The sequence below is a fragment of the Fragaria vesca genome, linkage group LG2 (genome assembly GCF_000184155.1).
Source record: "Fragaria vesca subsp. vesca linkage group LG2, FraVesHawaii_1.0, whole genome shotgun sequence".
NCBI lineage: Eukaryota > Viridiplantae > Streptophyta > Magnoliopsida > Rosales > Rosaceae > Fragaria > Fragaria vesca.
Window position 1 is genome coordinate 22418146 of NC_020492.1, and position 27072 is coordinate 22445217.

Consider the following 27072-nt stretch of genomic DNA (forward strand, 5'->3'; position numbering starts at 1 on the left):
ATCAGGTACCCTGTATATGACAGGAAATTATATCAGCTTCTTACAAGCTGCTTTGTTTCTGCAGATCTTATATTAGCTTCCCTTCAGTGTCTATAACATAAGAGGAAGAGTTGAAGATGATATCCCCAATCTCAGCCAATCCCGCTGCAACGCGCCAGTTCTTGATTGTACTCATTGCCTATGTAAGTGTGGCTCCTTCAAATGGTTTAAGAGACAATGGAAATTCTCCCACCAACTCTGCAAATCTCTAATTCTTACTACTTTACAAGGTAAAATCTCACAACACTACTTTCAATTTGCTTTCACACTCTTTGTCATCGATTCAACATACTTTCATTCATGATGCACACCCTACCTCAACAAAATTTTACCCTACCTCAACAAAATTTTACCAATATAATTCCCAACTTCAATTACCTTTATTTACCAGCTACATTACTGTTTGCAGGATCCAGAACTCAAGTAACAGCACTCCAAAATAATCAAAGGGGATGATTTCTCTCCTTCAAAAGGAACACAACTTAAGCAGATGAAGACCTAATCATTTTGTGAGCTATCGTGATCGCTTACAGTGAATTTGTCTTCTTCTTTTTCTTTTTTTTCAACATAGGTTATAATTGAAGTGAAACATGATTCGACAACTCTTTAAAATTAAATCGAACAGAATGTAGTTTATTTTCTATTGATAAGCAATATGGATAACTATTGTCTATTGTTATCTTTATAGCAACAAAGACCATGTATATTTGTGGTTGGTTGAAACATTGAAGCTGTACATCCACTCATTGCAGAAACGCGCTAAAGCCCCGCTGCAACGCGCGGGCATTTTTCTAGTATTATATAGATGATGAGCTACTTGATTAAAAAAAATAAAATTAAAAAAACCGTCATCATAGCCTGGCCAGCTTAAACGACATTGTTTTTACCGTCGTATGAAACTAAAACGTAAAGCCTGAAACGACAACTGAAGGTAAAGCGTTGGCATAGGGCTAAAGCCTAAAATGTAGATTTGCCGTATAGCAATGCAAAATCAAACACTCTTACCCGCCTCTTTCCGCGCAGCGCAAGATCAAACACTCTCACCACTAAAAACAGTAACTAGGCCGATCAAACTCCTCCGTATATCTAACACAATAAGTATGACTCCGGCGAAGCTCGCAACTTACGGGGATTCCTCATGCTTCTCCAAGTAACGATTCACGAACCGGAGTTTAGACTTTGCGCACCAGGTGTTCGATGAAATGCCGCTTAAAGACTTCGACTCTCTCTCTCTCGTGGGCCACCGTGATAATGGGTTGTTATATCCCACAGTGCCAATTACATGTAGGTATCCAATTTCTTCTATTGCTAAATTCACTTTGATCAATACTTTTCTTGACTTGAACCCACTTGTGTTAAACCTGCATGACTGTGCCTTCTTGAAAAACATTTCGATAAAGGCATCCTTAGCTGATTAAAGAACTCTTTCGATCTGTGACTGATTTCAGTAACTATACACTGCTACATGGCCTTATCTAGAGATGCTTTCTTTTCCTGCTTTATTGGTTGGTCATTTTAAAGTTTATTTTCTTTGTTTCATCTTTTTGTCCCCCTTAAATTGCTAATTATTCTTGCTGTTGATATAGCATATGGAACCTGAAAATGACACACTTTTAAAATGGATCAATTGTTGGTGGAAACCACTTGACAGATGACATTTACCTAAAGCCTTGAATTCAAAATGGCTTAAAATAAGAAAACCATTCAAAATTGTAAATCCATTTGGATGATAGTGTTGACCCTCTTTTCCCAAAAACTTTGCAGTCCTCTATTTGATCTACAAACAATTCAGTAGAGAGGCTTGCAAAAGCAATTCCGTTGTTCTCGCTGTCTCGTTGCCTTTCTTTTCCTTCAGTCCTTGTATCTGGTACTACTCCTTCACTTATTGAATCTGTATTCTGTAGTGATCCCGGAAAATTGAACCCACAAAAAAATGTCTCGTATTTGTGATTTTCTTTCTTTCTTCCATTCTTTCCTTCTCTTCGTTATTGCTTTATCTGGGACTCTGTGATCACACCAATACAAGAGTCGAACAAAGAAAGAAGTAATTGCTTTTCTCAGTTATTCATTTTCCTTCTTCATACTTTTATCTTCCCTATTGCTTCAATCATCATTACATTATCAACGTGTTCTATTTATCCAGAAAAGAAAAAAAGAAAAAAACAATAACAGTCCTTCCTTTCTTTCGTGTCTTGAGCATCTCAAAAATCCAATACATTTGCTTTCTTTCTTCTTCTGTTCTTCCTTTCTCTCTCCTGCTTCTTAATTTCTTCAGCCCCAGCCAAAGAAAAAAAAAAAGAAAAAAAAAGTGGGTAATAGCTTTCTTTGGTTGTTACTTTCCTTCATTTATCACTACATCCTTTAATTGTTTTGTTATTCCGTTCCTGACAAAAAGAAGGCACTGAAAGAAATGGAAGAGACAGCTATTACAGAAGGTGCTGTGCCGGTTGCAAAATGGACAATAAAAAAACTTTGGCAAGAGTTGGGTTATATGTTTTGTTACAAAAGCAACATTGGGGATCTCAACGAGCAGGTTCAGCAGCTGCGTCACAAAAAAGATGGAATAGAGCTGGAGGAGAAAGGTGCGAGAGAAAATTCAATGATTATTGGTGGCCAAGTGATTGATTGGCTGGTCAAGGCAGACGAGCAAATAAAAGAAAAGGAGACGACTTTCAGTGAAAAAACTGTAGCAGCGAGGGCGGCATGCTGTAATGGATGGCTTCCAAATATGAAGGGTCGTTTTTCTCTGGGAAGGAATGCTAAGAAGATGACTGAAAATGTGAAAGACCTCCTTGGTAGTGAACCCAGGACTATAGCCCATCCTGCTCCTCACGCAAAGGTGGAATTCCGACCCACAGAGGACTCTACGCAGCTGGGAACCAACTTCCATGAAGGAGCCAGCTCCTCAGGAACATCAAACCATGATCAGCCACCTGCATTTGAGAGGAAAAATATTTATTTTGATTCAAGAAAATCAACCATCAGGAATGTGATGGAAGCTCTCAGGGGGAATCAAATCAATCCGATTATCATATGCGGCTTGGGCGGCATGGGCAAAACAACATTGATGGGGCAAGTTCTTGAGAAAGCAAAGGAAGAGGGTCTGTTCGATGAGTATACAAAGGCAACCGTTAAGGATTCTCTTAACAAAGCTGCTGACGTGATTCAGATTCAAGCTGAACTTGCAGAATATTTAGGCACGAAGCTCCTTGAGGACGTAAAAGAGAGTGATCCAAGAGCAAGTAAGCTACGTCAAAGATTATCTCAAGGCAACAAGAAGATCCTTGTAATGTTAGACAATGTTTGGACAACAACCCCAGACATGTTGTGGGACATAGGGATTCCCCCTAGTTGTCAACTTTTGGTGACATCAAGACAACAAGATGTATTCAAGGACATGGACAGACGACAGATTTTCCCAATTCATGGTTTAAGGGATCCTGATGCCTGGAGACTGTTTAAGGAGAGAGCAGGAAGTTGCATCGAATCTGATCCCGAGGTGCATGTTGTAGCCGATATGATCTTGCAGAAATGTGGTGGGTTGCCCATTGCAATTTCGACGGTTGGAACGGCACTGAAAGATGCAAGCATTGAAATTTGGAATGATGCCCTTGTGCAACTCGAAAATGCATGCCCAGATAACATAGATGGAGTGATAGATCATGTGTATGGGCCAATAACGTTCAGTTATGAGCGTTTACAAGGTGAGGAAGCCAAATCATGTTTTTTGCTGTGTTGCATGTTTGGAGGAAGCGCTGATATACGGATTGAAGATTTGGTCATGTATGGGCTTGGGCTTGAGCTCTTTAATTTTAAAGGCACTGATTCAATGGTTAAAGGAAGAAACCGTGTGAAATCATTGGTTCAGACACTCAAAAGTCGCTTTTTATTGTTAGAGAGCGATAAGAAAGAGTGTGTGAGAATGCATGATGTGGTGCGTGATGTTGCCTTACATATAGCTTCTGAAGAGTTTGTACAAAAGAAAAATGATGGGGTTGAAAAGAGAATCGTGGTCAGGGACAAAGCAGCAACTGTGAAATTGATGGATTGGCCTATTTCTGAGCAATCTGCTATTTGCAGGTCACTGTTTATTGGTGGGCGTTTCGTGCTTTTACAGTACATATCTGAAGTGGATCCGCCACACACAATTTTCAATAGAATGGAACATCTTAAGGTTCTAGCAGTTGGGTCGTGCCCTTCGTTACAACTGTCATCACTTGCAGTTTTGAGAGACATTCAAACACTACGTCTAGTGGACTGCAGTGTGGAGGATGTATCTGTCATTGGGGAGCTAAGTACACTCATGATACTCAGTTTGCGTGACTGTTCGAACATCGAGCAATTGCCTGATACATTTAAAAATTTGTCTAGGTTGAGATTGCTTGATTTGTCGGGGTGTAGGGAGCTCAAAATAATCTCACCAGGTGTGATAAAAAGTTTATTCCGACTAGAAGAACTGTACATGTGGGATAGCTTCCAGGATTGGGTGGTGGATAAACTAGCCTCCCCCGAAACAGCCAACTGGATCTCTCAACTGGAGGCTGAGGGAAGAGCTCGGCGATTCAGATCTTGGGTACTTAAAACGCTGGACACGTGGAAGAGTCTTAACCGATCGGCGGTTGAGCAACCAGCAGACGTCGGAAAGCTGTTCAGACAGGAGATTGGACGTGTGCGTGTACAGGAGGAGAGCACAAGGTGGGCAAACTCCATGGACTGGAACACTGGGATACTTGCAGAGCTGCTTTCCTTGTCCCGTTTGACGACATTAGAAGCTGTTCTACCACCGGTTAATATACTTCTAACCAGCCCTCTCTTTAACAACCTCGAAAGATTTAAGATCACTATAGGGTGGGAGGAGCATATACGTGCTCGGGATTCAGAGAAATATGGGGTTGATGACAACTACTTGAGAGTTGGCAATCTTGATCCAAGCGCTATTGTGGGTAGTGGAATCACTCCGTTCCTAAAGAAAACCAGCATTATCGAGTTTCGAAGGACGAATTCAACTGAGCCTCAACTTATGAATGTCTTAGGTACGGTCTGCTTTGCAAAGATACGGTCTCTTGCACTCACGAGCTGTGAGGATGTGGAGTATCTGATTGACACGACTACTACTCCAAATAGCAGCAGCAGCAGCGCCATCTTTCCTCTCTTGAATGCACTGGAGATTAGTAATGCAATTAGCCTAAATGAGATTTTTCACGGTGAACTGCCAACGGGGTCTCTCAAGGAACTGCGAAGTTTGCGATTCTTTCTTCTACCAGAGTTGGCCTATATTTGGAAGACCAACAGGAAATCTGAATTAGGTGTCTTGAAAAACATTCTAGGACATGTTCAAGTGCTGGACGTAGGACACTGCTCGTCCTTGGAAGGGATTATTTCCTTTGAATCTGATGATGAGGAAGTGATCAACTTCCAGAGTCTGACAGAATTGTCTCTGTCAAAACTACCGTGCTTCATTAGGATAAGCCGAAAGATATCTAAGGGGCCGGAAAGACTCATCAAACAACCTCTGTTCGACACCAAGGTACTTGTCCTTCCCTCTTTTTTTGGTCATAACTTCCTCAGAATTACGTCAGACCCAACTACGTACTCGTGTTTACTCTTTGTTGCTCAAACTTTTAACTTTTCCTTCGTTTATAGGCCTCGATTCTTAACCAAGGAAAGATGTTAGAATTCGTTATGTTCACCTAGATATAGGTTCACATACAGAACATTATTTGTTAAACTCATGCTTTTATAAATTAAAAATAATAATAAAAAAGAAAAACAAATCATATATGTTAAACCATATTATCTGGAATTTTGATGCATATACAATTTTGATGCATATACAATTTTAAACCAGTAAGTAATTATCAATACAGCCAGTAATTAACTTCTCAATTTTATTACCTGAGATACCGCCAACAAACTAGTGATAGACAAAAATTTTATAGTTATGTACGTTGGTTGGAGTAATGTATAGCAGCTGTCTAATTGTGAAAGTGTAACTTAGGAAGGTATTGATTCTCATCCTAAGCTATGACCCCAAAGAGAACATCCTAGCTATACATGTGTACATTTGTTAATTTCTTTTACTGTGTAAACTGCAAACTTTGTTCTTTATGTTAGAAACAAGTAATTTTTGGGGACATTACAGTACTATATATAGTGTAGACTAACAGACTCATATACTTGCAATGCAGGTTCATTTCCCAGTCCTGACTAAACTACGCTTGGGCAACATGAACTTCAAAGAGATATGGAACAACCAACTTTCAGCGGAATCCTTTTGTGAACTAAAGTATCTACATGTGACAGCATGTAAGAAACTTTTGCATTTGGTACCAACACATATGCAAAATAGAATGCAGAAATTGGAGCGCATACATGCATGGTCATGTTCTTCACTAGAAGAGATATTTGAATTTAGAAGATTGATTGTCGATGATGAGGGGGATGCCACTGCTTTAACAATTTTTGAGTCAGGAAATCAAGGGACGCGAATAAACAAGATGATGTCCTTTAAAGAATCTCGTCAAGCCTTTCAGAATCTTAGAGAGATAGTGATTAAGCGTTGCGACAGTTTGAGAACTCTGCTCTCTCCCTCAGTTGCCAGAGGTCTCGTGAAGCTCCAAACACTAACAATAGAAAACTGCAAGAGGATTGAAGAGGTAGTAGCAGTACCAGCTGAGGGTGAAGAAACAGAGGATGACAACATGTTCCCTCAGCTGCAAACTTTGGAACTTGAGGATCTACCAAACCTCGGAAGCTTTTCACAAGGCATTTATAATTTCAAATGGCCACTAGTGAGAGCCATAATTATCCTCAGATGCAACAATATGAATAAGTTTTGTTTAGGAACCCTCAGCACACGGAAGAAAGTGGAAATTTTTGTCAAAGGTGCTGGTGAGAGTGTTTTGCAGCAGCTCAATAACAGTAGAAAAGAAATCTGATCGATCAGGTATGCGATTGCATTTCTCCTCATTCTCCTTTGTGTTTTAATTGACTGAGCTATATAGGGATTAATGAATGAATGTGTAACTAACGTAATATATACAATGTTGTGTAGATTGGATGCAAACTGTAAATATCTCTGTTCGTGGGGAGGGAGAAATTGAGTAAATCCGAGAGCTGAATGCTGGTACGTACAGATTGTGATGTTTTGTTTATGTCTGCAAAGTTGCTGGTACGTACAGCTGGGACTTCAGCCTGAGGTCAGAATCAGTGACGACAGGTAGTTTATTTTGTTAGTTCAAACAAATAAACTGAAACTGCATTATAGTTTATTTTGGACCGAGAACCTTTTGTCATTTGAGATTTAATGCTGGGTGTTTGCTAGCTATATGATGTTAAATAAAAATATAGGAGGAGCCTACTTCAGCTAATTCCATCATCAAAGGGCTTTGCTTCTGGAGCCCTACGCTGGTTCATAGAGGCCTATCAAGTGCCCATCAGTACTTCGTAACGCAGCAACCTGAAAACAAAAAACAAAATGTACCTAGTAGGGTGTGGTGTGTGAAGAGAGAGATTGAGTATGAGTGGGCCAGACTGAAGCTCGGCCCAACGGAGAGTGCAGACATTCACGGTGCCATCAAAGTAGAACCGAGCGGCTTTCAGTTGCAGCATCGACCTGAACGACGCCGCTCCCATTTTGGAGACTAGCCTCGCCAGCTGAAACGACATTGTTTTTAAGGTCGCGTGTAGCTAAAATATAAAAGCCTGAAACGACAACTGAAGGGTAAAGCGTTGGCATTGGGCTGAAGCCTAAAATGCAAAATCAAACGCTCTTACCTTACCAGCCTTCCCGCGCAGCGCAAAATCAAAACACTAACAACAGTATACTAGCCGATCAAACTCCCCATATATCTAACACAATCAACAAGTACGACTCCGGCGGCGAAGCTTTCAACTTACGGGGCAGGATTCACCGACCGGAGTTTAAATATTGCCGAGCAGGCGTTCGATGAAATGCCGCCTAAAGACTTCAACTCGATCTCATGGGCCACCGTCACAATGGGTTGTTATAGCCCACATTGCCAATTACACAGAGGCCTTAAGATTGTTTCTGACCATTCTCCAGCGACACCAATAAAGGTCAGTGTCCAGTTTCTTCTATTGCTATATTCACTTTGATCAATGCTTTTCTAGAATTGAACCGACTCGTGTTAACTTGCATGACTGTACCTTCTAGAGAAACATTTCGATAAAGACATCCGTAGCTGATTAAGATACCAAAACAAATTAAAAGGGGATGATTTCAATAACTATGATGCACACTACATGGACTTATCTAAAGATGCTTTCTTTTGTTGCTTTGTTGATCATTTTAAAGTATGTTTTCTTTGTTTCATCTTTTTGTGCCCCTTAGATTGCTAATTATTCTTGCTGTTGATACAGATGTCATTTACCTAAAGCCTTGATTTCGAAATGGCTTAAAATCGATTTGGATGATAGTGTTGACCATCGAAAATGGTACTCTGTAAGGGTTTCTGGTGTTGTGTATAATAGACAATTCAGTCCTCCATTTGATCTTCAAACAATTCAGTAGAGAGGCTTGCAAAAGCAATTCCATTGTTCTCGCTGTATTGTTGCTTTCTTTTCCTTCAGTCCTTGTATCTGGTAGTACTCTTTCACTTATTGAATCTGTATTCTGTAGTGATCCCGGAAAATTGAACCCACAAAAAACAAAGTCTCGTATTTGTGATTTTCTTTCTTTCCTTCTCTTCGTTATTGCTTTATCTGGGAGTCTGTGATCACACCAATACAAGAGTCGAACAAAGAAAGAAGTAATTGTTTTACGAGAGCCTATTCGGCGCACCCGTCATCTCCACCGTTTAATTTTTTTTTTTTTTTTTGGTCGGGTCAAAATGGACGGTGGATACACCCGGGTGCGCTGTATAATTTTCATTGCTTTACTCAGTTATTCATTTTCCTTCTTCATACTTTTATCTTCCCTATTGCTTCAATCATCGTTACATTGTCAACGTGTTCTATCGAAAATTATACAGCGCACCCGGGTGCGCTGAATACGCTCTCGTGTTCTATTTATCCAGAAAAGAAAAAATAAAAGAAAAAATAAAAGAAAAAAACAACAGTCCTTCCTTTCTTTCGTGTCTTGAGCATCTCAAAATCCAATACATTTGCTTTCTTTCTTCTTCCGTTCTTCCTCTCTCTCGTGATTCTTAATTTCTTCAGCCCCAGCCAGAAAGAAGAAGAAAAAGGGGAAAAAAAGTGGGTAATTGCTTTCTTTGGTTAGTACTTTCCTTTCTTCTTAGTACTCCTCTCTTGGCAATTGCTTCCTTTATCACTACATCCTTGAATTGTTTTCTTATTTCGTCCCTGACGAAAAGAAGGCACTGAAAGAAATGGCAGAGTTAGGTATTACAGAAGTTGCTGTGCCAGTTGCAAAATGGACAGTGAAAAAACTTTGGCAAGAGTTGGGTTATATGTTTTGTTACAAAAGCAACATTGCGGATCTCAACGAGCAGGTTCAGCAGCTGCGTCACAAAAAAGATGGAATAGAGCTGGAGGAGAAAAGTGCAAGAGAAGCCTCACAGATTATTGATGGCCAAGTTATTGATTGGCTGGTCAAGGCAGACGAGCAAATAAAAGAAAAGGAGACGACTTTCAGTGAAGAAACTGTAGCAGCAAGGGCGGCATGCTGTAATGGATGGCTTCTAAATTTGAAGGGCCGTTTTTCTCTGGGAAGGAATGCTAAGAAGATGACTGAGAAGGTTGATCAGCTCCTTACTACAGATCTCGGGATTATAGCCCATCCTGCTCCTCACGCAAAGGTGGAATTCCGACCCACAGAGGACTCTACTCAGCTTGGAACCAACTTCAATGAAGGTGCCAGCTCGTCTGGAACATCAAACCATGAACAGCCACCTGCATCTGAGAGGAAAAATATTTATTTTGATTCAAGAAGATCAACCTTCGCGGATGTGATGGAAGCTCTCAGGGGGAATCAAATCAATCCAATTATCATATGTGGCATGGGCGGCATAGGGAAGACAACATTGATGGGACAAGTTTTTGAGAAAGCAAAGGAAGAAGGTCTGTTTGATGAGTATACAAAGGCAACCGTTAAGGAATCTCTTGACAAAACTGCTGAGTTGAGTCTTATTCAAGATGAGCTTGCTGGATATCTAGGCCTGCCACTTAAAGGAAAGCAGACGGATGCAAGAGCAACTGAGCTACGTCAAAGATTCTCTCAAGGCAGCAAGAAGATCCTTGTAATGTTAGACAATGTTTGGACAACAACCCCCGACTTTTTGTGGGACATAGGGATTCCCACTGGTTGCAAACTTCTGGTAACATCAAGACAACAAGACCTTTTCAAGGACATGGACACAGGAAAGATTTTCCCGATTCATGGCTTGCCGGATGGAGATGCCTGGAGTCTGTTCAAGAAGACAGCAGGAAGTTCCATCGAATCTGATCCCGAGGTGCATGTTGTAGCAAAAAAGGTTTTGAAGGAATGTGGTGGGTTGCCAATTGCAATTTCGACGGTTGGGACGGCACTAAAAGGAGAAAGCATTGGAATTTGGAAGAATGCACAAAGGGAACTAGAAAAGGCTAGACCGAAGAACGTTGCAGGAGTGATAGAACATGTGTATGGGCCAATAAAGTTCAGCTATGATAGTTTATCAAGTGATGAAGCCAAGTCATGTTTTCTGCTGTGTTGCATATTTGAAGAAAGCGCCCATATAGTGATTGAAGATTTGGTGAGATATGGGCTTGGGCTTGGGCTCTTTGAAGACATTGATTCAATGGTTGAAGGGAGAAACCGTGTGGAAACATTGGTTCAGACACTCAAAAGTCGCTTTCTATTGTTAGATAGCGATAAAGAAGAGTATGTGAGAATGCATGACGTGGTGCGTGATGTTGCCATGCATATAGCCTCGGAAGAGTTTGTAGAAAAGAAAAGTGATGGGGTTGAAAAGAGAATAGTTGTGAGAGACAAAGCAGCAACCTTGAAGTTGATGGATTGGCCTCGGGATAGTGATTCTGAGAAATCTACTTATTGCAGTTCACTGGATATCAGTGGGTTTTGTCAGCTTTTACTGTTGAGACAAATAGCTTGGTTTCCAATGCGGCCGCCACCCAGAATTTTCAAAAGAACGAAAGATCTCCAGGTTCTAACAATCAGTGGATATCGTATGGAGAGTCCGACTTTGTTAGTAGACTCGGTACTGTCATCGCTTGCAGTAATGAGAAACCTTCAAACACTGCGCGTAGAGAGGTGCGAATTCAACTGTGATGTATCTGTCATTGGGGAGCTAAAGACACTCATGATACTCAGTCTACGTGGATGTCGGGGACTCAAGCAATTGCCTGATGCATTTAAAAACTTGTCTGATCTGAGACTGCTTGATTTGACGGATTGCAGGAAGCTTGAAGTAATATCACCAGGTGTGATATCAAGTTTAACAAGACTAGAAGAATTGTACATGTTGGATAGCTTTAAAAATTGGGAGGTTGAGAAACTAGCCTCCACCGAAACAACCGAGTGGATCTCTCAATTGGAGCAGGAAAGAGGTGCTGCTGGATACCATAAAGTGGAAGCATACGCGGAAACTACACTAAACACGTGGAAGGAACTCATTGAATTGGCGGTTGAGCAACCAGCAGCTGTAGGATGGCAGTTTAGAGAAGAGGTTCGAGAACCTTTTAGACAAAACGAGGATCATACAAGGTGGGCCAACTCGATGGACTGGAACACTGGGACACTTGCAGAGCTGCTTTCCTTGTCCCGTTTGACAACTTTACAAGTCGTTCTCCCACCGCTCAATATACTTCTAACCACCACGTTGTTTAACAAGCTTGAAAGATTTCACATCGCTATTGGATGGAAGGAGTACATGTCTTATGAGGAAATAGAGAAGGAGCAGAGTGGCAACTACTTGAGAGTTCACCATCTTGATGTAAGCAGCGCTGCAATGGGTAGTGGAGTCACTTCGTTGCTAGAGAAAGCCAGCTATGTTGACTTTAAATTGACTCGGCCTCAACTTCTGAATGTCTTGGATAGAGTCTGTTTCCCGAAGACGAAGCGTCTTAAGTTCCAGGACTGTAATGATGTGGAGTATCTGATTGACACGGCTACTACTTCACATAGCAGCAGCGCCATCTTTCCTGTCTTGAATTCACTGGAGATTAGTACGGCAAGGAGGCTGAAAGAGATTTTTCATGGTGAACTGCCAACGGGGTTTCTCAAGCAACTACGTACATTGATATTATCCAACCTACGTGAATTGACCTATATTTGGAAGACCAACAGTCGATCTCAACATGATAATGAGGAAGTGATCAACTTCCAAAGTCTGACAGAATTACGTCTCTCATACTTACCAAGATTCACTGGCATAACCAAAAATGCCTCTAAGGGGTCGGAGAGGCTACCAGAAGACAGCAGCCCGGAACAATCTGACTTCACCGTACTATCTCTGTTCGACACCAAGGTACGTATTTTTGCCCTTTTCTCTTGTGCTCATAACTCTATCTTCACTCTGCTTTGTGCTCAAACTTTTAACTCCTTCGTTTAGTCTTTTTGTTCACATAGATATAAAGGTTCATATCTCTACAACGATAAAGCCACCGGACAGAAAATTCACCAAATTATGTTTTGCCTAAATTACATTTAATGAGTTGATTGAAATAGAGTATTAGTATCTGATATCAATACAGCCAGTAATTAACTATTCTAGATTCTATCGTCTGAGATACCACCAACAAACTAGTGATATACAAAGATGTTGTCGTAATTGTATAGCAGCTCTCTAATTGTGAAAGTCTACTTTAGGAAGGTATATTGTTTCTCATCCTAAGCTATGACCCGAAAGAGAACATCCAAGCTAAACTTGTGTTTTTTCATTTCTTTTACTGTGTAAACTGCGAACCAAATATTGCGAGACATTACAGTACTCTATATAGTATATAGTATATATTGACAGACTCGTGTACTTGCACGCAGGTTCATTTCCCAGTCCTCACAAAACTATACATAGAGTTTGTGAACGTCGAAGAGATATGGAACAACCAACCTGCAGCAGAATCCTTTTGTGAGCTAAGAATTCTACGGGTAGGAGAATGTTACAAACTGTTGCATTTGGTACCAACACATATGCACAATAGATTGCAGAAATTGGAGTACATAGAAGTATTTTGTTGTTCATCACTTAAAGAGATATTTGAATTTAGAAGATTGATTGGTGATGATGAATGGGATGCTACAACAATTTCTGAGTCAGGAGATCAAGGGGCGCAAATAAACAAGATGATGTCTTTCAAACAATCTCGTCAAGCCTTTCAGAATCTTGGAGTGATTTCAATTTGGCGTTGTCACGGTTTGAGAACTATGCTCTCTCCCTCAGTTTCCAGAGGTCTCGTGAAGCTTAAAATACTAACGATAGGGGAGTGCTCTATTAAAGAGCTAGTAGTAGCAGCAGCAGCAGAGGGTGAAGAAACAGAGGATGACAACATGTTCCCTCAGCTACGTACTTTGGTACTTGAGAATCTACCAAATCTCGGAAGCTTTTCGGACGGCAAGTATAATTTAAAATGGCCACAAGTGAAAAAAATCAAAATCCTCAGATGCAAGAATATGGAGAGGTTTTGTTTAGGATCCCTCAGCACACCGAAGGAAGTGGAAATAGAAGTCGAAGGTGTCGGTGAGAGTGTTTTGCAGGAGCTCAATGACAGTAGACAAGAAACGTGAGAGTGGAAGCGAGCGGCTTTTGGACGTCCTTGTGCAATTGCAGTATATAGCCTCAGCAGCTGAAACTAGATAATTGTGTTGTAGATAAATAAATGTGTTGTAGCCTCACCAGCTCAAACGACATTATTTTTACTGTCGCTGTCGCACGTAGACAACCGAATGAACTGATGATTAGGCGTTGGCATCGGGCTAGAGCCTAAAATGTGGATCTAGCTTCATATTGGGCTGTTCATATTTGGACAATTTCTCGTCATTGATGGCCTCTCTGTCTGGCCTAAACATGTGATGGGCCGGATCCATCCTGTCCCTAATTTTCAAAACTAATAAGCAACACTTTTTGAATCTGGTTGAAATTGAACTATGTGAGGAATCTGGCGCTCATCAAAGTTCAAAACTTCAAACAAAAAGCAGTACATGCTACAGAAGAGTCTACAATCTCAATCTTATTTTATGTTCTGGGTCACCCATATTCCATATGGCAGTGCTTGGGTTTGCCCCATTACTAAAATTAATAACCTTTTGAAAAATGAAACTTTAGTTAGTAACCACTACTTCTCAGTTCTCACTTTTTATGTTAACTAATAATTAAGTCATTATTGGTAATCCCTGCACTTAATTTGTTCCTCATGGTACCAGAACATGGCAAACCTGGCAGACTGCAGTAGCAGATTTGGATTCTAGCTTCAAACCTTGTTCCTCTAGAGCAATAATGGGCTTAATGGATTTCTAAATCCTCACTGCTTCTCATGTGCCAAGCATAAACATCAAGTCATCAACTCATAGAGATACACAAATCCAAAATGGATTTGACAAATTTCCCACTAAAGCAAAGAAGCTATTACTTTAATGTGACCATGACAAAGACAAAGGAAAACATCTTAATCAGTAGTCGTAGCTCATAGCTAGGCCAGGCATGCTCGCCAATTGTCATGGCCATTTTTTCAAAACTCACCATCTTTTTTCAGTTTTCACCCAGACAACCCTTTATGGGTCTTATTTTACTATTGCCTTGCCTACTCCATGCCTCAGTTACTATCTTAAAGCGATCTTAAAGGGTTAGATCCAACCCAAACCCACCTCCCATCTTGCTTTAATATTTATACTTTACAAATGGCAATCATGAAAAACCCAACTATTCTTCAAGTTTAATCACACTAACAATGAATGCTCTTCCTCTGCTCTCTCTTCTTCTTCTTCTTCCTCTTACTCTGAGCATAACTAGTGCTCAGCTTCGAGTTGATCATTACAGAAACACATGCCCGAATGTCGAATCAATTGTCCATGCCGCAGTTAAGCAGAAGTTTGAGCAGACATTTACAACAGCACCAGGCACTCTCAGACTCTTCTTCCATGATTGCTTCGTCCGGGTAATTCCCTCTTTCACTCTGCTTGTTTTGCAACCCTGTGATCATATCGAAGATAATATGCAAATGAAACTGAGTGTGGAAGTTTTGGATGTGTGTTTATATAGGGATGTGATGCTTCAGTGATACTAGCTTTTAGGAACAAGTCGGCGGAGAAGGACAACCCGGACGATATGTCACTCGCCGGAGACGGGTTTGACACGGTGATCAGAGCCAAGGCTGCTGTTGATAGAGTGGCTGGATGCAGGAACAAGGTTTCTTGCGCTGACATTCTTGCCATGGCCACAAGAGATGTCATATCACTGGTAAACAGTTTATTCCCTCTTTTTTGTTAGCTTTCATCATTCATTTCCTTTAACTTTCGGTGATTGTCTAACATATTGTATCATAGTATTAATTTAAAATCAGCTCGGGAGGGATTGTATACTACATATTAGGAATGCAGTTGCTCTGTTTGAATAGTTCATAACATCTAAATTTTGAGATAATGATCGTCTAATATGCTATGAAAGCCTCTAGTTCTACAAGGTTTTGGGTTAAGAACCTCAAATTCTATGTATTAGTTGAATATGACACCATTTTTCTACAGTAAAAGGTTTTAGGGGATGAAGGTGGTGATTATTGGCTCAAAAATAAAGGGGCATTGCCCTTTGGTGAGGATATTTTAGGGGCACAAAATGAATATGCAAGGCCGCAAGGGTCCAAAGTGATCATTGTTATACACTGTCGCTTCACATGTAGTGCGGTTTCGTGTCAAAGCCAATGCACAGGCTTCACTCTTCACCATTGCATAGAACTTTGTCTTCTTTCATACCTTGAAAAGGGAAATGCTTCCTTTCCAATACTCTGCATCATCATAAATTCAATCACTTTTTTTACCACTTGAAGACCTTTTAACGTTTTGAGCAACTCTGGTGCAGAGTGGAGGACCATTCTATGGAGTTGAACTGGGGAGACTTGATGGGAGGGTGTCCACGAAAACCAGTGTGAGGAAGCATCTTCCTAAACCTGACTTTAGAGTGGACCAGCTGAAATCTATGTTTGCGCAACATGGTCTCACTCTAACCGATCTCGTTGCTCTCTCCGGGGCTCATACGATCGGGTTCTCACACTGCGACCGATTCAACCACAGGATACACAGATTCAAGAGCAAGAACAGAATGGATCCGACGATGAATGTGGGTTACGCAATGAGCCTCAGGAAACAGTGTCCGAAGAATGTAGACCCGAGAACTGCGATTACTTTGGACCCAACAACGCCGCGGAGATTCGACAACATGTACTACAAGAACCTTCAGCAAGGAAGAGGGTTGCTTACCTCTGATCAGTGTCTGTATACCGACACCAGAACAAGGCACATTGTCAACTTTTTTGCAGCAAACAACACAGCCTTTGAACATGCATTCGTGGCTGCCATTACAAAGCTTGGTAGGGTGGGGGTTAAGACTACTGGAAAGCAAGGTGAAATTAGACGTGATTGTACTGCTGTAAACTAATGCATCATCACTATAACATATAGTTTACTAGCTAAGGATTTTCAAGGATACTATGATGTACAATTTGGTCTAGTAGCATAGTCTCTCTTTTAATAAGTGAAAGGTTGTGAGTTCGACTCACACAGTTATAATTTACCTGATAAAAAAAAAAGATCATATGATGTCAATCTTGAAAAGAGCTCGGAAAATCGGGTACTTCCTAATTGGAAGTTAGAGAACTACAAATATTTCTAATGAAATCCAGAAGGGTGACAGAAGAATCCTCCCATCCGATTTCATTAAGATCCCAGAATGTGAAACCCTTGCATATGTACAATAATAATGCAAAGCATCAAGAACTGACATGAAAGATAACCGATGAGCAAAAACGAAAACTGTAATTTATGTTGTTATTTGGCCTGCTAAATAAGTAACCATAAAAACGTAAACTAGTACACTAGTTTAGCTCTCATTTGGTTATTACTTTAGCTCTAATCTAAACACAAGGTTACTAAAGTCTTGATTCATCATCATCATCATGGAAGCTCCTGGCCTCTTTGTTCCCTACAGAAAGCTCCTCTCCTCAAACTGTATAATGTTGTTGGATATTATCTATGTCCAGCCCTTTCAGCTTCACAACAGACTCAACATGGCCCTTTAGTGTGTTCAACTCCCTAAGCCTGCAACAACAGTAATACAAATGCTCTCAGCAACTCCACAACTTGTATGTGGCAAATAGGATTTATGAGTCATATTAAATGATATACAGTATCTTAATCAGAGACCTGCACCACACACGAGGCAAGCCTTTTGGTTCAAGTCTCTGAACAAGCATGCTTCCTTTGAATTACGTTCATTACTAGAACCAAAAACATGCGAGTATATATTTGGTGCTTACCTTGCAACCTCAGCCCTTCTCTTGGCTTGTTCTGCAATCTCTGACAGTTCCCGGTAACTGCTCTTGTCACTGAAGATATTGGAGCTTTCCGGTGGTTGAAGACCATGTAGAGTCCTCTGTGCGGTAGCCCACTGTGCTTCCCTCTCCTCTTTTCCATAGTCTTTCTTTGTAGTAAACGCGGTCTGTTAATGGAAAGAGAGAATAGATGAAATAATGTTAAAGAAACTTGTCGGATCTGAACAATCAACATACTATGGGTGTAAGTTTCATCTCCAAGATGATAGATCATAAAATATACCTTGTTCTCCAAAAGATTATCCCAAGCTTTTCCACTAAGGATGTAGCGGATTGCAAATTTTAAAAGATCAAGAGGAAAGTATGTCACCACACTGAAAAGCCAGACTACACCAGCCCAACCCCAGCCACATCCATGTATCCGTGCAAATTCCCAGTTGGCATAGACAGCTATCAGAGTAGCCACCTGCCATATTCAAAATGTGAATTCTCTCTTGCTTTATAAATCCAATATCAAAAGATGTCAAAGCAGCGATTACTAAAATTGTCTTAAGCAACCAGCTAATATTTGTGATGCTTATAGTAAACAAATGCTCTTCCCACAATACTTGATGTATTTCAGATAAGAGTTACCACAAGTGATAGCAATAGTTGTTAGTCTTAGCATTTAATAAAAAAAATATATTGCATCCTAATTCCCAGAGAAAAACTACACTATGTAAGGTAATCAGGCTGTGAAAACTTACCAACTGAGCAACGATGAAAGCTCCAAGCAAGAGAAGTCCAGGGCGTTCCAAAAAGGAAAAGCTGCGGGACCTTGTGACAAAGATAAGGGCTTGGCTAATAATACTGACTTGCAAGTATAATGCTGCCATCATTTCACTAGGGTTATTCCTCAAAGAACGTACTTGAAACTTTTCCTGCATTATGAATGAGAGATTGTAAATGGTAATAAAATTGGCAAATATGCCTTTTTTGAACAAATTTGAGCAAATTAATCCTACCGAAAAGAAGTCTGTATCTTGCATCAACCAAAAGAACACTACTGTCATAAGGGCCATGTAACCGCCAAGAACAATGCCAGTAGCAAAAATTTCTTTCAGTTTCCAGCTGTCTGGCACTGGAGATGGTTTCACTCGGTCCTTGGATATTGTCATGATCGTTCCTAGCAAAAAGGTAGCCACATGGTCAGACCAAATATCACCCTAAACCCTAATTTAGAAAGGTAAACAAATCAAGGCACTTAAGTCTTACCATCATTTAGTATGGCAATGATCAATACCATGAACGGAGAAAAGTCAAACTTCCATATCAAAGCGATGAACATAAAGCCAAACTGCCAGAGAGTATAAAGTATAAGAACAAATAGACAAAGCATAAGATACGAAGGGCAACACTAACATCTGAAAACCTATTATTGCTTCACTTACCACTATACGTATGGTGATTGAAACGGCGTAGATCTGCAAAAACAGAGTCAAAGTTCAGTGGCATGAAACAAAGAACTTACTGAAATCTGATTTACCATTCAGCAAAGAGCATTAAGGTTACTAACAGTATAGTTCTTCATTCTTTGGAATATGGCTCTGCTTGTAAGTACTGCGCTTATGATGACACTCAATCCAGGTTCAGTCAGAACAATATCTGAAGCACCTCTAGCAGCATCAGTAGCATCAGCTACAGCAATTCCAATGTCTGCTTTTTTCAAAGCAGGAGCATCATTGACACCATCTCCTGTCATCCCACAGATGTGCTTCCTCTCTTGTAGCCTCCTTACAATTTCATATTTGTGCTCTACAATATGCAAAAGTGGTGTTAGAGAAAGGGGAGGCATTGTAAAATGTGACAGACTACTGCCAGACAGAAACAAAGGGATAGTGAAGCTGTTAACAAGTAGATGAGACAAATTTTCTAATATAAGGCACTCAAATTCAAAATTTATATTCGAGTAAGTTCAAGACGGAAAGAAATGAAGTGCCAGTAAAACAAACCTGGAAATACTCCGGCAAATCCGTCAGCCTTCTCAATCAATTCATCAATGGGGAGGGAAGAAATGGCTGCATCCTTGTCTTGGCCGAGCAATGCAGAAGATGGATACATGTTTGTTCCCATACCAAGCCGTCGTCCAGTTTCCTTGCCAATGGCAAGCTGATCCCCTGCACAACAAGGGCCCAAAAATATATATAACATCACCAAAAATACCCAAACATGAAAAAAGAAATATTTAAAAAATCTACTGGGGAGGGACTCTGATGGTATTATACAAAGATTAAGGAGAAATGAACTTACCAGTGATCATCTTCACATTCACACCAAGATTGAGAGCTCTGCGAATAGTTTCTGCACTGTCATGCCTGGGAGGATCAAATAACGGCAACAAACCAACAAACTGCCATGGTGCTCCTGGACTCTCTTTTGTTTTCTCAGGTATTTGCTGGAGGCATTAACAACATCAATGAGATCTGGGAATTTAGTTGACTAAGTGGCAAGTACAAATAAAATGTAAGATATAACAAACCTGTCTTGCAACACCAAGAGATCGAAGCCCACGTTCAGCGAATTTATCAATCACGGCATGAACCTTTCTCTTGAAATCTTCCTTGCAGTTGCATAGCTCCAATATCTGTCATAAAAGATAAGAAACATTGGAGTTTGTCGTCTATGGGGAACACATTTGCTCAATACCAAAAATTGAGGCAAGGTCGTTACCTGCTCAGGGGCACCTTTGCTAGCTCGATGCCAATTCCCATCGGAATCAATGTAGGTCAAAGCAGTCCTCTTGTCAACAGGGTTGAATGGAAGGAAATGAATTTCTCTGACACCAGCACGCGCCTGCCAAATTTATCAAATATTAAATAAAAGTATCTTTAAATCTTGGAGCTGAAGAGGTTAAAAAACCTAGAGGAAATAGGAGACAAATATACCTCTTTTGGATCAGCAAGCATATTTACTATGGCAGCATCAATAGCATCCTGATTTTCAGTCCTAGAAGCCCTTGCCGCAAGAAGGATGACATGTTCTTTCTCCACACCCTTGGGAAATACTTCGATCAGATTTCTATCAACTGTCAGCTTGTTCAGGGTCAAGGTCCCAGTCTTATCACTGCACAGGACATCCATACCAGCCATTTCCTCAATGGCAGTCATTCTCTTGGTAATAGCACCTTGCTGAGAAAGCCTGTGTGAACCTATAGCCATCGTGACGGATAAGACAGTAGGCATAGCAATGGGGATTCCTCCAATCAAAAGAACCAGCAAATTATCAATCCCATCCCTGTACTTGCGATGCTGAATTGGGTACATCACAACAATCTCAATAGCTATTCCAACAGCAATTGAACAAATGCAGAAGTTCCCAATTGCTGTGAGAACTTTCTGGAAATGCCCAACATTGTTGGTGCTGTCCACAAGATGTGCAGCTTTACCAAAGAAGGTGTGCACACCAGTTGCAATGACCACTGCTTCAATTTCACCCTGTTTACATGTTGAGCCGGAAAACACTTCATCTCCAGGATTCTTAGTAACAGCAAGGGACTCGCCAGTTAGGGCAGACTGGTCAATCTTGAGAGGATCACCCTCAAGAAGGCGAGCATCAGCAGGCACTATATCTCCCAACTTAATGCTGATTATGTCTCCTGGAACCAAAATTGAAGCATCTTGCTCAGTCCATCGACCGTCTCTGAGGACCTATATCATGACACCACCAAAAAGATCAAAACCATATTAAGCAGAATTTTTATTCCACACAAAAGCCATGATCATTTTCATTCCTTACCTTAGTTTTAGGAGCAAGACCAGCCATAAGTGCAGCAGCCGCATTACCAGCATTGTTTTCTTCAATAAAGCTGATGGTAGAGTTAACGATCAGCAGGACCGTAATTCCGAGAAAATCCTGCCAATCTGGAGGCTTTCCATCACCATTTGCCAACACAATAGCCATCAAGGCAGCAGCTTCCATAACCCATGACAAGGGATTCCACATGAACCCCAAAAACTTCAGTAATTTGCTTTCCTGTTCACAGAGATACAATCATCATATGCTATAACCATACTGTTAAATGATTAAATAACTAATACGAGTAAACATTTTTCCATTACAAATTACAAAACATACCTTCTTCTCCTCTAACTTGTTTGGACCAAAAACTTGGAGCCTGTTCTGACCCTCGTCCGAGGTAAGACCTTCCCTTGTACATTTCAACTGCTCAAAGACTTCCTCAATTGGAATCCGTTCCTGTCAACAAAACACAGATACACACAAGTGAGCCATATTACAAAGTTTTCAGCAGAATTGTTACTATTTTAGAATTGTTACTTCAGATGATCGATCAACACGCAACAGAATTGTTTCTTTACATGCAACAGAATTGTTACAACTATCAGATGTATGATATTTCAGTTAGATTAGCTATGGTAATCCGCCTTGCCACCAGAGTACATTTACCAACAGAAATATAACAGTCGCCCATTAAGCAAGAAAATCCAGATGATCGATCAATATCAATAGGTCATTGTCAATGTTTAATTCAAAACATTGCTGTCTGTGAACAGAAAATTAGTTTTACACATGAAATCAAACAATTTATTCACGACACAGCCGTGAAGATCTGACTTAGCTCGCTGCTCATGTGAAATTAGGAAAAAAAGCACTCGTGCCCAGACTGATTGCATGGACAAAAAGTCAAGCATGAATGTTACATTATTGACTAAAAAAACCAGCAAGATGGTAAGTGAAAATTAAATAGCCTTGATATATTGGGATTGCTAATAAATACTGCAGCTACCTAATTTATCAAAACACACATGAAGTACAAGGAAGGTACTCACTCAGAAACATCCAAATCCCGAAACAAAACAGGAATCACCACAGAGGAAATCACAGACCCAGGTCATAAATGAGGAAATATTCAATTCACCATCAAACTTTTATTCTCCAATAGAATATAAGAAACTATTTCATGAAACAAAATATAGAAAATATAAAAAAAAACAGGGTGCGTATGAAACACGGGTTTCAAAAGGGCGCGTGAGGTCATTAAATATTCCCCTAGTCAGCCATGTTCTCTAGTGCCAAAAGCAGCGAGCGTTGTCAAGCCGCTGATTCCATGTGATTTACGGGTGCGTACCGGAACCACACTCCTCCAAAAAGCTCAGACCATACAAACAACCATTTTTCCATAACAAACAAACAGAATCAAAACCTCTTTCTAATTTTCTTTTTTATTTTTTTACTTTTTTCCTTTTATTTCGACGGTTGGGGATACGCAACATAACGCTTGGAATTTAAGCCAAACAGAGGCATCCGGGCCGGGTCTCCGGGCCCACCATAATAGAGTCCAAAATGCGTCCCCGTTTCCGATGAAACGAAAACCTGAAAAGGCTCGTGTGTGTGTGTGACCGTAGTACTCTCTTAACAGTCACCGCCGCAGAGTAAAATAAAATAAAAAAGAAATTACGGATAATCCAAATCTAAATCTCTGTTAGGTGAAGCGAGAAAATATAGTAGAAAATTAGAACGAAAAACAAAACAAACAAATAAAATAATCGCCGGAGAATAAAATGACTGAAAAAAAAAATACAACGACGAGTGTACTGGTACTGATCATCATCATCAACAACGAAAACCGAAACGAACAAACAGTATCATCAAACCAGAAGCGATACAAATTTCCAGAAATCACACACAGATCCAAATTCTCATAGCGTTTTGGCTTCGTTTCATCAGAGCGAGCCAAACGCATGCAGCGCAGCAGAGTCACAGAGAAAGAGAAAGAGAGAGAGAGTTTTATATACCAGATCGACGGACTCGTTCTTGATCTCCTCGAGGCTGATGGCCTTGGTGCCGCCGCTCATGGTTGCGGAGTAGGTGGAGCGCTGAGCTCAGAGGAGCTCCAAAGCCGAAACGAGACTGTGGTTTTTGGTTTTGACGAAAGAAAAGAGAGGAAGCGAAGGAGGAATTTATAGTGAGGAAACCCTAGCGAGAGTCATGGTGGGAGAAGAGAACGACGTCTAGGTGGAGAGAGAGAAGCCGAATCGGGTTAGAATTCGGGTCCGGGTTTTCGGCGAGAGAGAGGAGCACTGAAGAATGAGGGAGAGAGATGAACGAGACTCAGTAGCGTCATTTATATTTGCGCTGGTGTTGGGGTGTGGGGCCCTATCCGACGGTACCCAACACTTGGCGTGTGAACAGCCCACGCGCGCGTGAGGGATTGGCTTGGGAGGGTGAGTCCCGTGAGGGTTGGTTTTGGGGAGGGGGGAGAGGGAATGACGGGTTTAGCCTTTGCGTGGTAAAATGAGATGTGGAAACCTATCAGAAGGAGATGAGGTTTGGTGGTGTTTTAAATATGGTTGACTTATTAATTGGAAATCTCGCTTTTGGGTGTGGTTGGGATTCTCAAATTTTTTTCCACTTTCGTATGATGCCAAATTCATTTAAAATGGTCCAAACAGATTTTGAGAGTTTCTAGCAAGAAATTGCTCGTCTTCATTCATTTGGTTTTTCGAATGCACTAATGGGTATGATGGATTTTACTATAATTTTGATATTTACTCCTTTACAAAATTTTCGCTACTTCAACAAAAAATGTTATGTTGTCGTTTAAGTACTTTCTATTATGTAAAGTATTTTATTTTTTGAGCAATTTATATAAATTTTATCTTAAGATCACGAGTTGAATAGTTTTATAATATGAGTGAATAAAGTTCGTTTTTAGGATTTAAAGGCAAATATTCAAATAATGGGTAATTTTAGTTGTCGCGAGGCCTTAAAACGAGATATTTATCATACCGTACCAAACAAACTGAATTTTCCTTCATCGTCTTCATACTTAGTTAAGCAAGTTATAAATTTCATACGCTCAATTATATGTTAGTGTTTCTTACTTAAGTTTGTATATCGACAAGAAAAGATTATGTTATATACGACCGATCACGAGCATTACAACTATTTTAAAGTTAAACCAACCTATATATATACAACTATATTAGTTTCTCTCTAACTACTAAATCTAAGTTCGGACCATATTAGTTTTATTTTTAAACTGCTAAATCCATATATATAGCGATACAAACACATGTTCTAACCCTAACCTAATGGATATGTTGACCACTTTTAAGAACAAATTCATATCCCATAACACTAGTGACCGGTTGAGTCTAATTCATCACATGTAGAGTTTTAGTTTTCCACTATGAAAGTGGAGATTTTTTTGGGTCAGGTACGTAGCACAGTTCCAAATGATTCTTCACCAATTTTTATTTATATTTAACTATGGGTAAGGTAATCCAAATACTTCTCAAGACAGATAATTAATCCCTCATCACATGTCAAATGTTTTAACTATGCATAATGTATGGCCACTTTAATAACTTCATGAATCGCATTCGGGTTGATAGGACACTCAACTTCTGGATCTATTTGTATTATGGTAATGTATTTGAGTAGAAATTGAAACTTCCCCACCCATGTAAATCGGTAAGTTTTAGCCCCATAAAAAATGTAATTTAGCTCTATAATTGTTAATCATTTATGTTGAAAGTGCTAATCATTCTTTTACGCCTGAGATTGTCAAATGCTTTAACTATGCATAATGTATGGCCACTTTAATAACTTAATGAATTGCATTCAGGTTGATAGGACGCTCAACTTATGGATCCATTTGTATATGGTTATGTATTTGAGTAGAAATTGAAACTTCCTCACCCATGTAAAACGGTAATTTGTATCCCCATCAAAAATGTAATTTAGCCCTATAATCGTTAATCATTTATGTTGAAAGCGCTAATCATCCTACTACGCGTGAAATTAAAAATTGAAGCACTTATAGTAACAGTTATATATATATAGCAGACATTTTGCACCATTAATTTTTTTTTCCTTTCTCGACTCATTTAGAAATAACGAAGCTTCTTTCTATACCCTGATATCCTTCCATTTTACCATTCTCCTCAAATGATTTAAATGATTGGAACCAAAACAAATACATTAACAATTACAAACCCCAATTATTCCATTCAGGTAACATGCAAATCTCAACAAAATAAATATCTTTCTGTAAAAAGTATAGATTACCTAACCCAAACAGTACTTTTCCTAGGATCAGAGCGTGACGGTAACGCGCCCTCCCATGCGGAGACGGGTGGCACATATACCATAACAGAAATCTCTGTCCATCGCAATCTTTTCATTAAGCCTCTAACATGATTTTCAAAGGGGACACGCGTCTACCTCTGGTGGCTCGAGGCAGGAAACTTCCGTACCCTTGCTGGTCCATGAAGGCATATTATTATTTATTTTTTGAATATTATTATTTTATTTTTTGCTGGTCCAGGCGTTTCGGAACGATTGGATCCCTTTTGTTGGCAAAAAATTAGGAAGAAAGCATTATATTATAATATTTTTGATTAATTATTCCTAAAATTTTATTTAAATTTGGAGTTAAAGTACACTGCTACTTGAGCCGTACTATAATTTTGTCCGACAAAATGATTTGGGGGGATTTTAGGATCGTAAATTGTGGTTAAATTTGTCTCGTATGAAATCCCTATGGAATAAATCTAGGTTTAATCACTGTTATAATACGAGGCTACCAAATCCACTGCCAAATGAACATATCAAATGGGATTCGATACCTAATTTAGTTAGGACTAGTGATTTCATTTCTTATACTGCTTGCAGTAAGATTAAGAATAAAATATCTTCATTATGTATGAAATGTGAGATTTGGGTAGAAATGTGGATGGATTTGTTATTATTCTTTTTCCCAATATTAAGATGAAAACATGTCTATACGCTAGGTGGAATTAATAAAATTACATTTCAAACGACAATGCTCTAATGGGTAAAATATGTCGTGTCATTACAATTTCCTTCATATCCGTAACACTAAAAAAAAGGGAAAAAAAAAACAGGTTAAGACTCAAATGTTAATACCGGCTAATGTCAGAATTAGGTCAAAACTATTTAGTTCGGGGATATTTAACCTAAGTGTGCTTAAACTTTGATTTGATTATGACATTTCATTCGTCATGCACGAATGATATTAGAATTTCTATCTATAATTGGCTAGATATCTAATTAGTTCCTTAATGCTTTACAAAGGTGTGATGTGTTGCTTCTTAAAAGTATAGTTAAAGCGTCTCATACTAAACAAGATGTAACTTTTATTGTTTCTTTGTAACTTTTGCTTCATGATCCTGTATGTAGTTCTATCACTGTGACTACGATGGGAGCTGCATGACCTCATTGATAGGGCAATGCCGAAGAAAAAAAACTGTCATAGACTTTTGAATTTTCTCGAGTGAGATGACCATAAACACCAACTGTTAATGCTTTTGACATATAGAAAGATTCAGACTATATAATATGCTGGCGTAATTGGTTTTGGCTTGAAATTAACGTACAGTTGGTGTTCATTTTGAGTTGTAATTGTTTCATTGTACGTCGGGGAAGAAATTTCAAAGGATGATTGACACCGCCTACGAATACGATTGTGGTAATGCCTACACCAGAAAATGATATTCCATATATAAATTATAGGATAAGACTGTTTGAAACCTAGCTTGAAATATCAAAGTCGCC

At 39.7% G+C, this 27072-nt stretch overlaps 5 protein-coding genes across 5 annotated transcripts in view; 3 read left to right on the forward strand and 2 right to left on the reverse strand.

The window, feature by feature from the left end:
• LOC101312889 (group 2 truncated hemoglobin YjbI-like) overlaps positions 1-27072 on the reverse strand; it is a 771661-nt gene that overhangs the window by 304653 nt on the left and 439936 nt on the right. The window lies entirely within an intron of this gene.
• LOC101293746 lies at positions 3510-7350 on the forward strand. Its single transcript, XM_004291185.1, has 3 exons — positions 3510-5566; positions 6228-6985; positions 7094-7350. The coding sequence occupies exons 1-2, from the start codon at positions 3557-3559 to the stop codon at positions 6975-6977; spliced, it is 2760 nt and encodes a 919-aa protein (XP_004291233.1). The 5' UTR covers positions 3510-3556; the 3' UTR covers positions 6978-6985; positions 7094-7350.
• On the forward strand, positions 9390-13741 carry LOC101315123. Its single transcript, XM_004292839.1, has 2 exons — positions 9390-12485; positions 12998-13741. The coding sequence occupies exons 1-2, from the start codon at positions 9390-9392 to the stop codon at positions 13739-13741; spliced, it is 3840 nt and encodes a 1279-aa protein (XP_004292887.1).
• On the forward strand, positions 14820-16737 carry LOC101306982 (peroxidase 45-like). The gene is made up of 3 exons (XM_004291230.1): positions 14820-15108; positions 15213-15410; positions 16026-16737. The coding sequence occupies exons 1-3, from the start codon at positions 14902-14904 to the stop codon at positions 16599-16601; spliced, it is 981 nt and encodes a 326-aa protein (XP_004291278.1). The 5' UTR covers positions 14820-14901; the 3' UTR covers positions 16602-16737.
• LOC101314150 (plasma membrane ATPase 4-like) lies at positions 16761-23517 on the reverse strand. The gene is made up of 16 exons (XM_004291170.1): positions 23286-23517; positions 21607-21726; positions 21268-21504; positions 20418-21179; positions 20203-20325; positions 20012-20116; positions 19783-19927; positions 19485-19649; positions 19049-19287; positions 18924-18956; positions 18748-18829; positions 18498-18658; positions 18240-18413; positions 17777-17959; positions 17479-17660; positions 16761-17260 (listed from the first exon to the last, which is right to left on the reverse strand). Exons 1-16 carry the CDS (start codon positions 23343-23345, stop codon positions 17164-17166), a joined length of 2868 nt encoding a protein of 955 aa, XP_004291218.1. The 5' UTR covers positions 23346-23517; the 3' UTR covers positions 16761-17163.

Bases quoted from the DNA above. Each gene is read 5' to 3' on its own strand.
- LOC101293746 (XM_004291185.1), top strand. From the start codon at position 3,557: ATGATCTTGCAGAAATGTGGTGGGTTGCCCATTGCAATTTCGACGGTT. The intron at 5,567-6,227 runs GTACTTGTCCTT...CTTGCAATGCAG, and splicing joins AACCTCTGTTCGACACCAAG to GTTCATTTCCCAGTCCTGAC.
- LOC101315123 (XM_004292839.1), top strand. From the start codon at position 9,390: ATGGCAGAGTTAGGTATTACAGAAGTTGCTGTGCCAGTTGCAAAATGG. The intron at 12,486-12,997 runs GTACGTATTTTT...ACTTGCACGCAG, and splicing joins TATCTCTGTTCGACACCAAG to GTTCATTTCCCAGTCCTCAC.
- LOC101306982 (XM_004291230.1), top strand. From the start codon at position 14,902: ATGAATGCTCTTCCTCTGCTCTCTCTTCTTCTTCTTCTTCCTCTTACT. The intron at 15,109-15,212 runs GTAATTCCCTCT...GTGTTTATATAG, and splicing joins TCCATGATTGCTTCGTCCGG to GGATGTGATGCTTCAGTGAT. The intron at 15,411-16,025 runs GTAAACAGTTTA...ACTCTGGTGCAG, and splicing joins CAAGAGATGTCATATCACTG to AGTGGAGGACCATTCTATGG.
- LOC101314150 (XM_004291170.1), bottom strand. From the start codon at position 23,345: ATGAGCGGCGGCACCAAGGCCATCAGCCTCGAGGAGATCAAGAACGAG. The intron at 20,117-20,202 runs GTAACGACCTTG...CTTTTATGACAG, and splicing joins GCAAAGGTGCCCCTGAGCAG to ATATTGGAGCTATGCAACTG. The intron at 18,830-18,923 runs GTAAGTGAAGCA...ACTCTCTGGCAG, and splicing joins CAATCACCATACGTATAGTG to TTTGGCTTTATGTTCATCGC.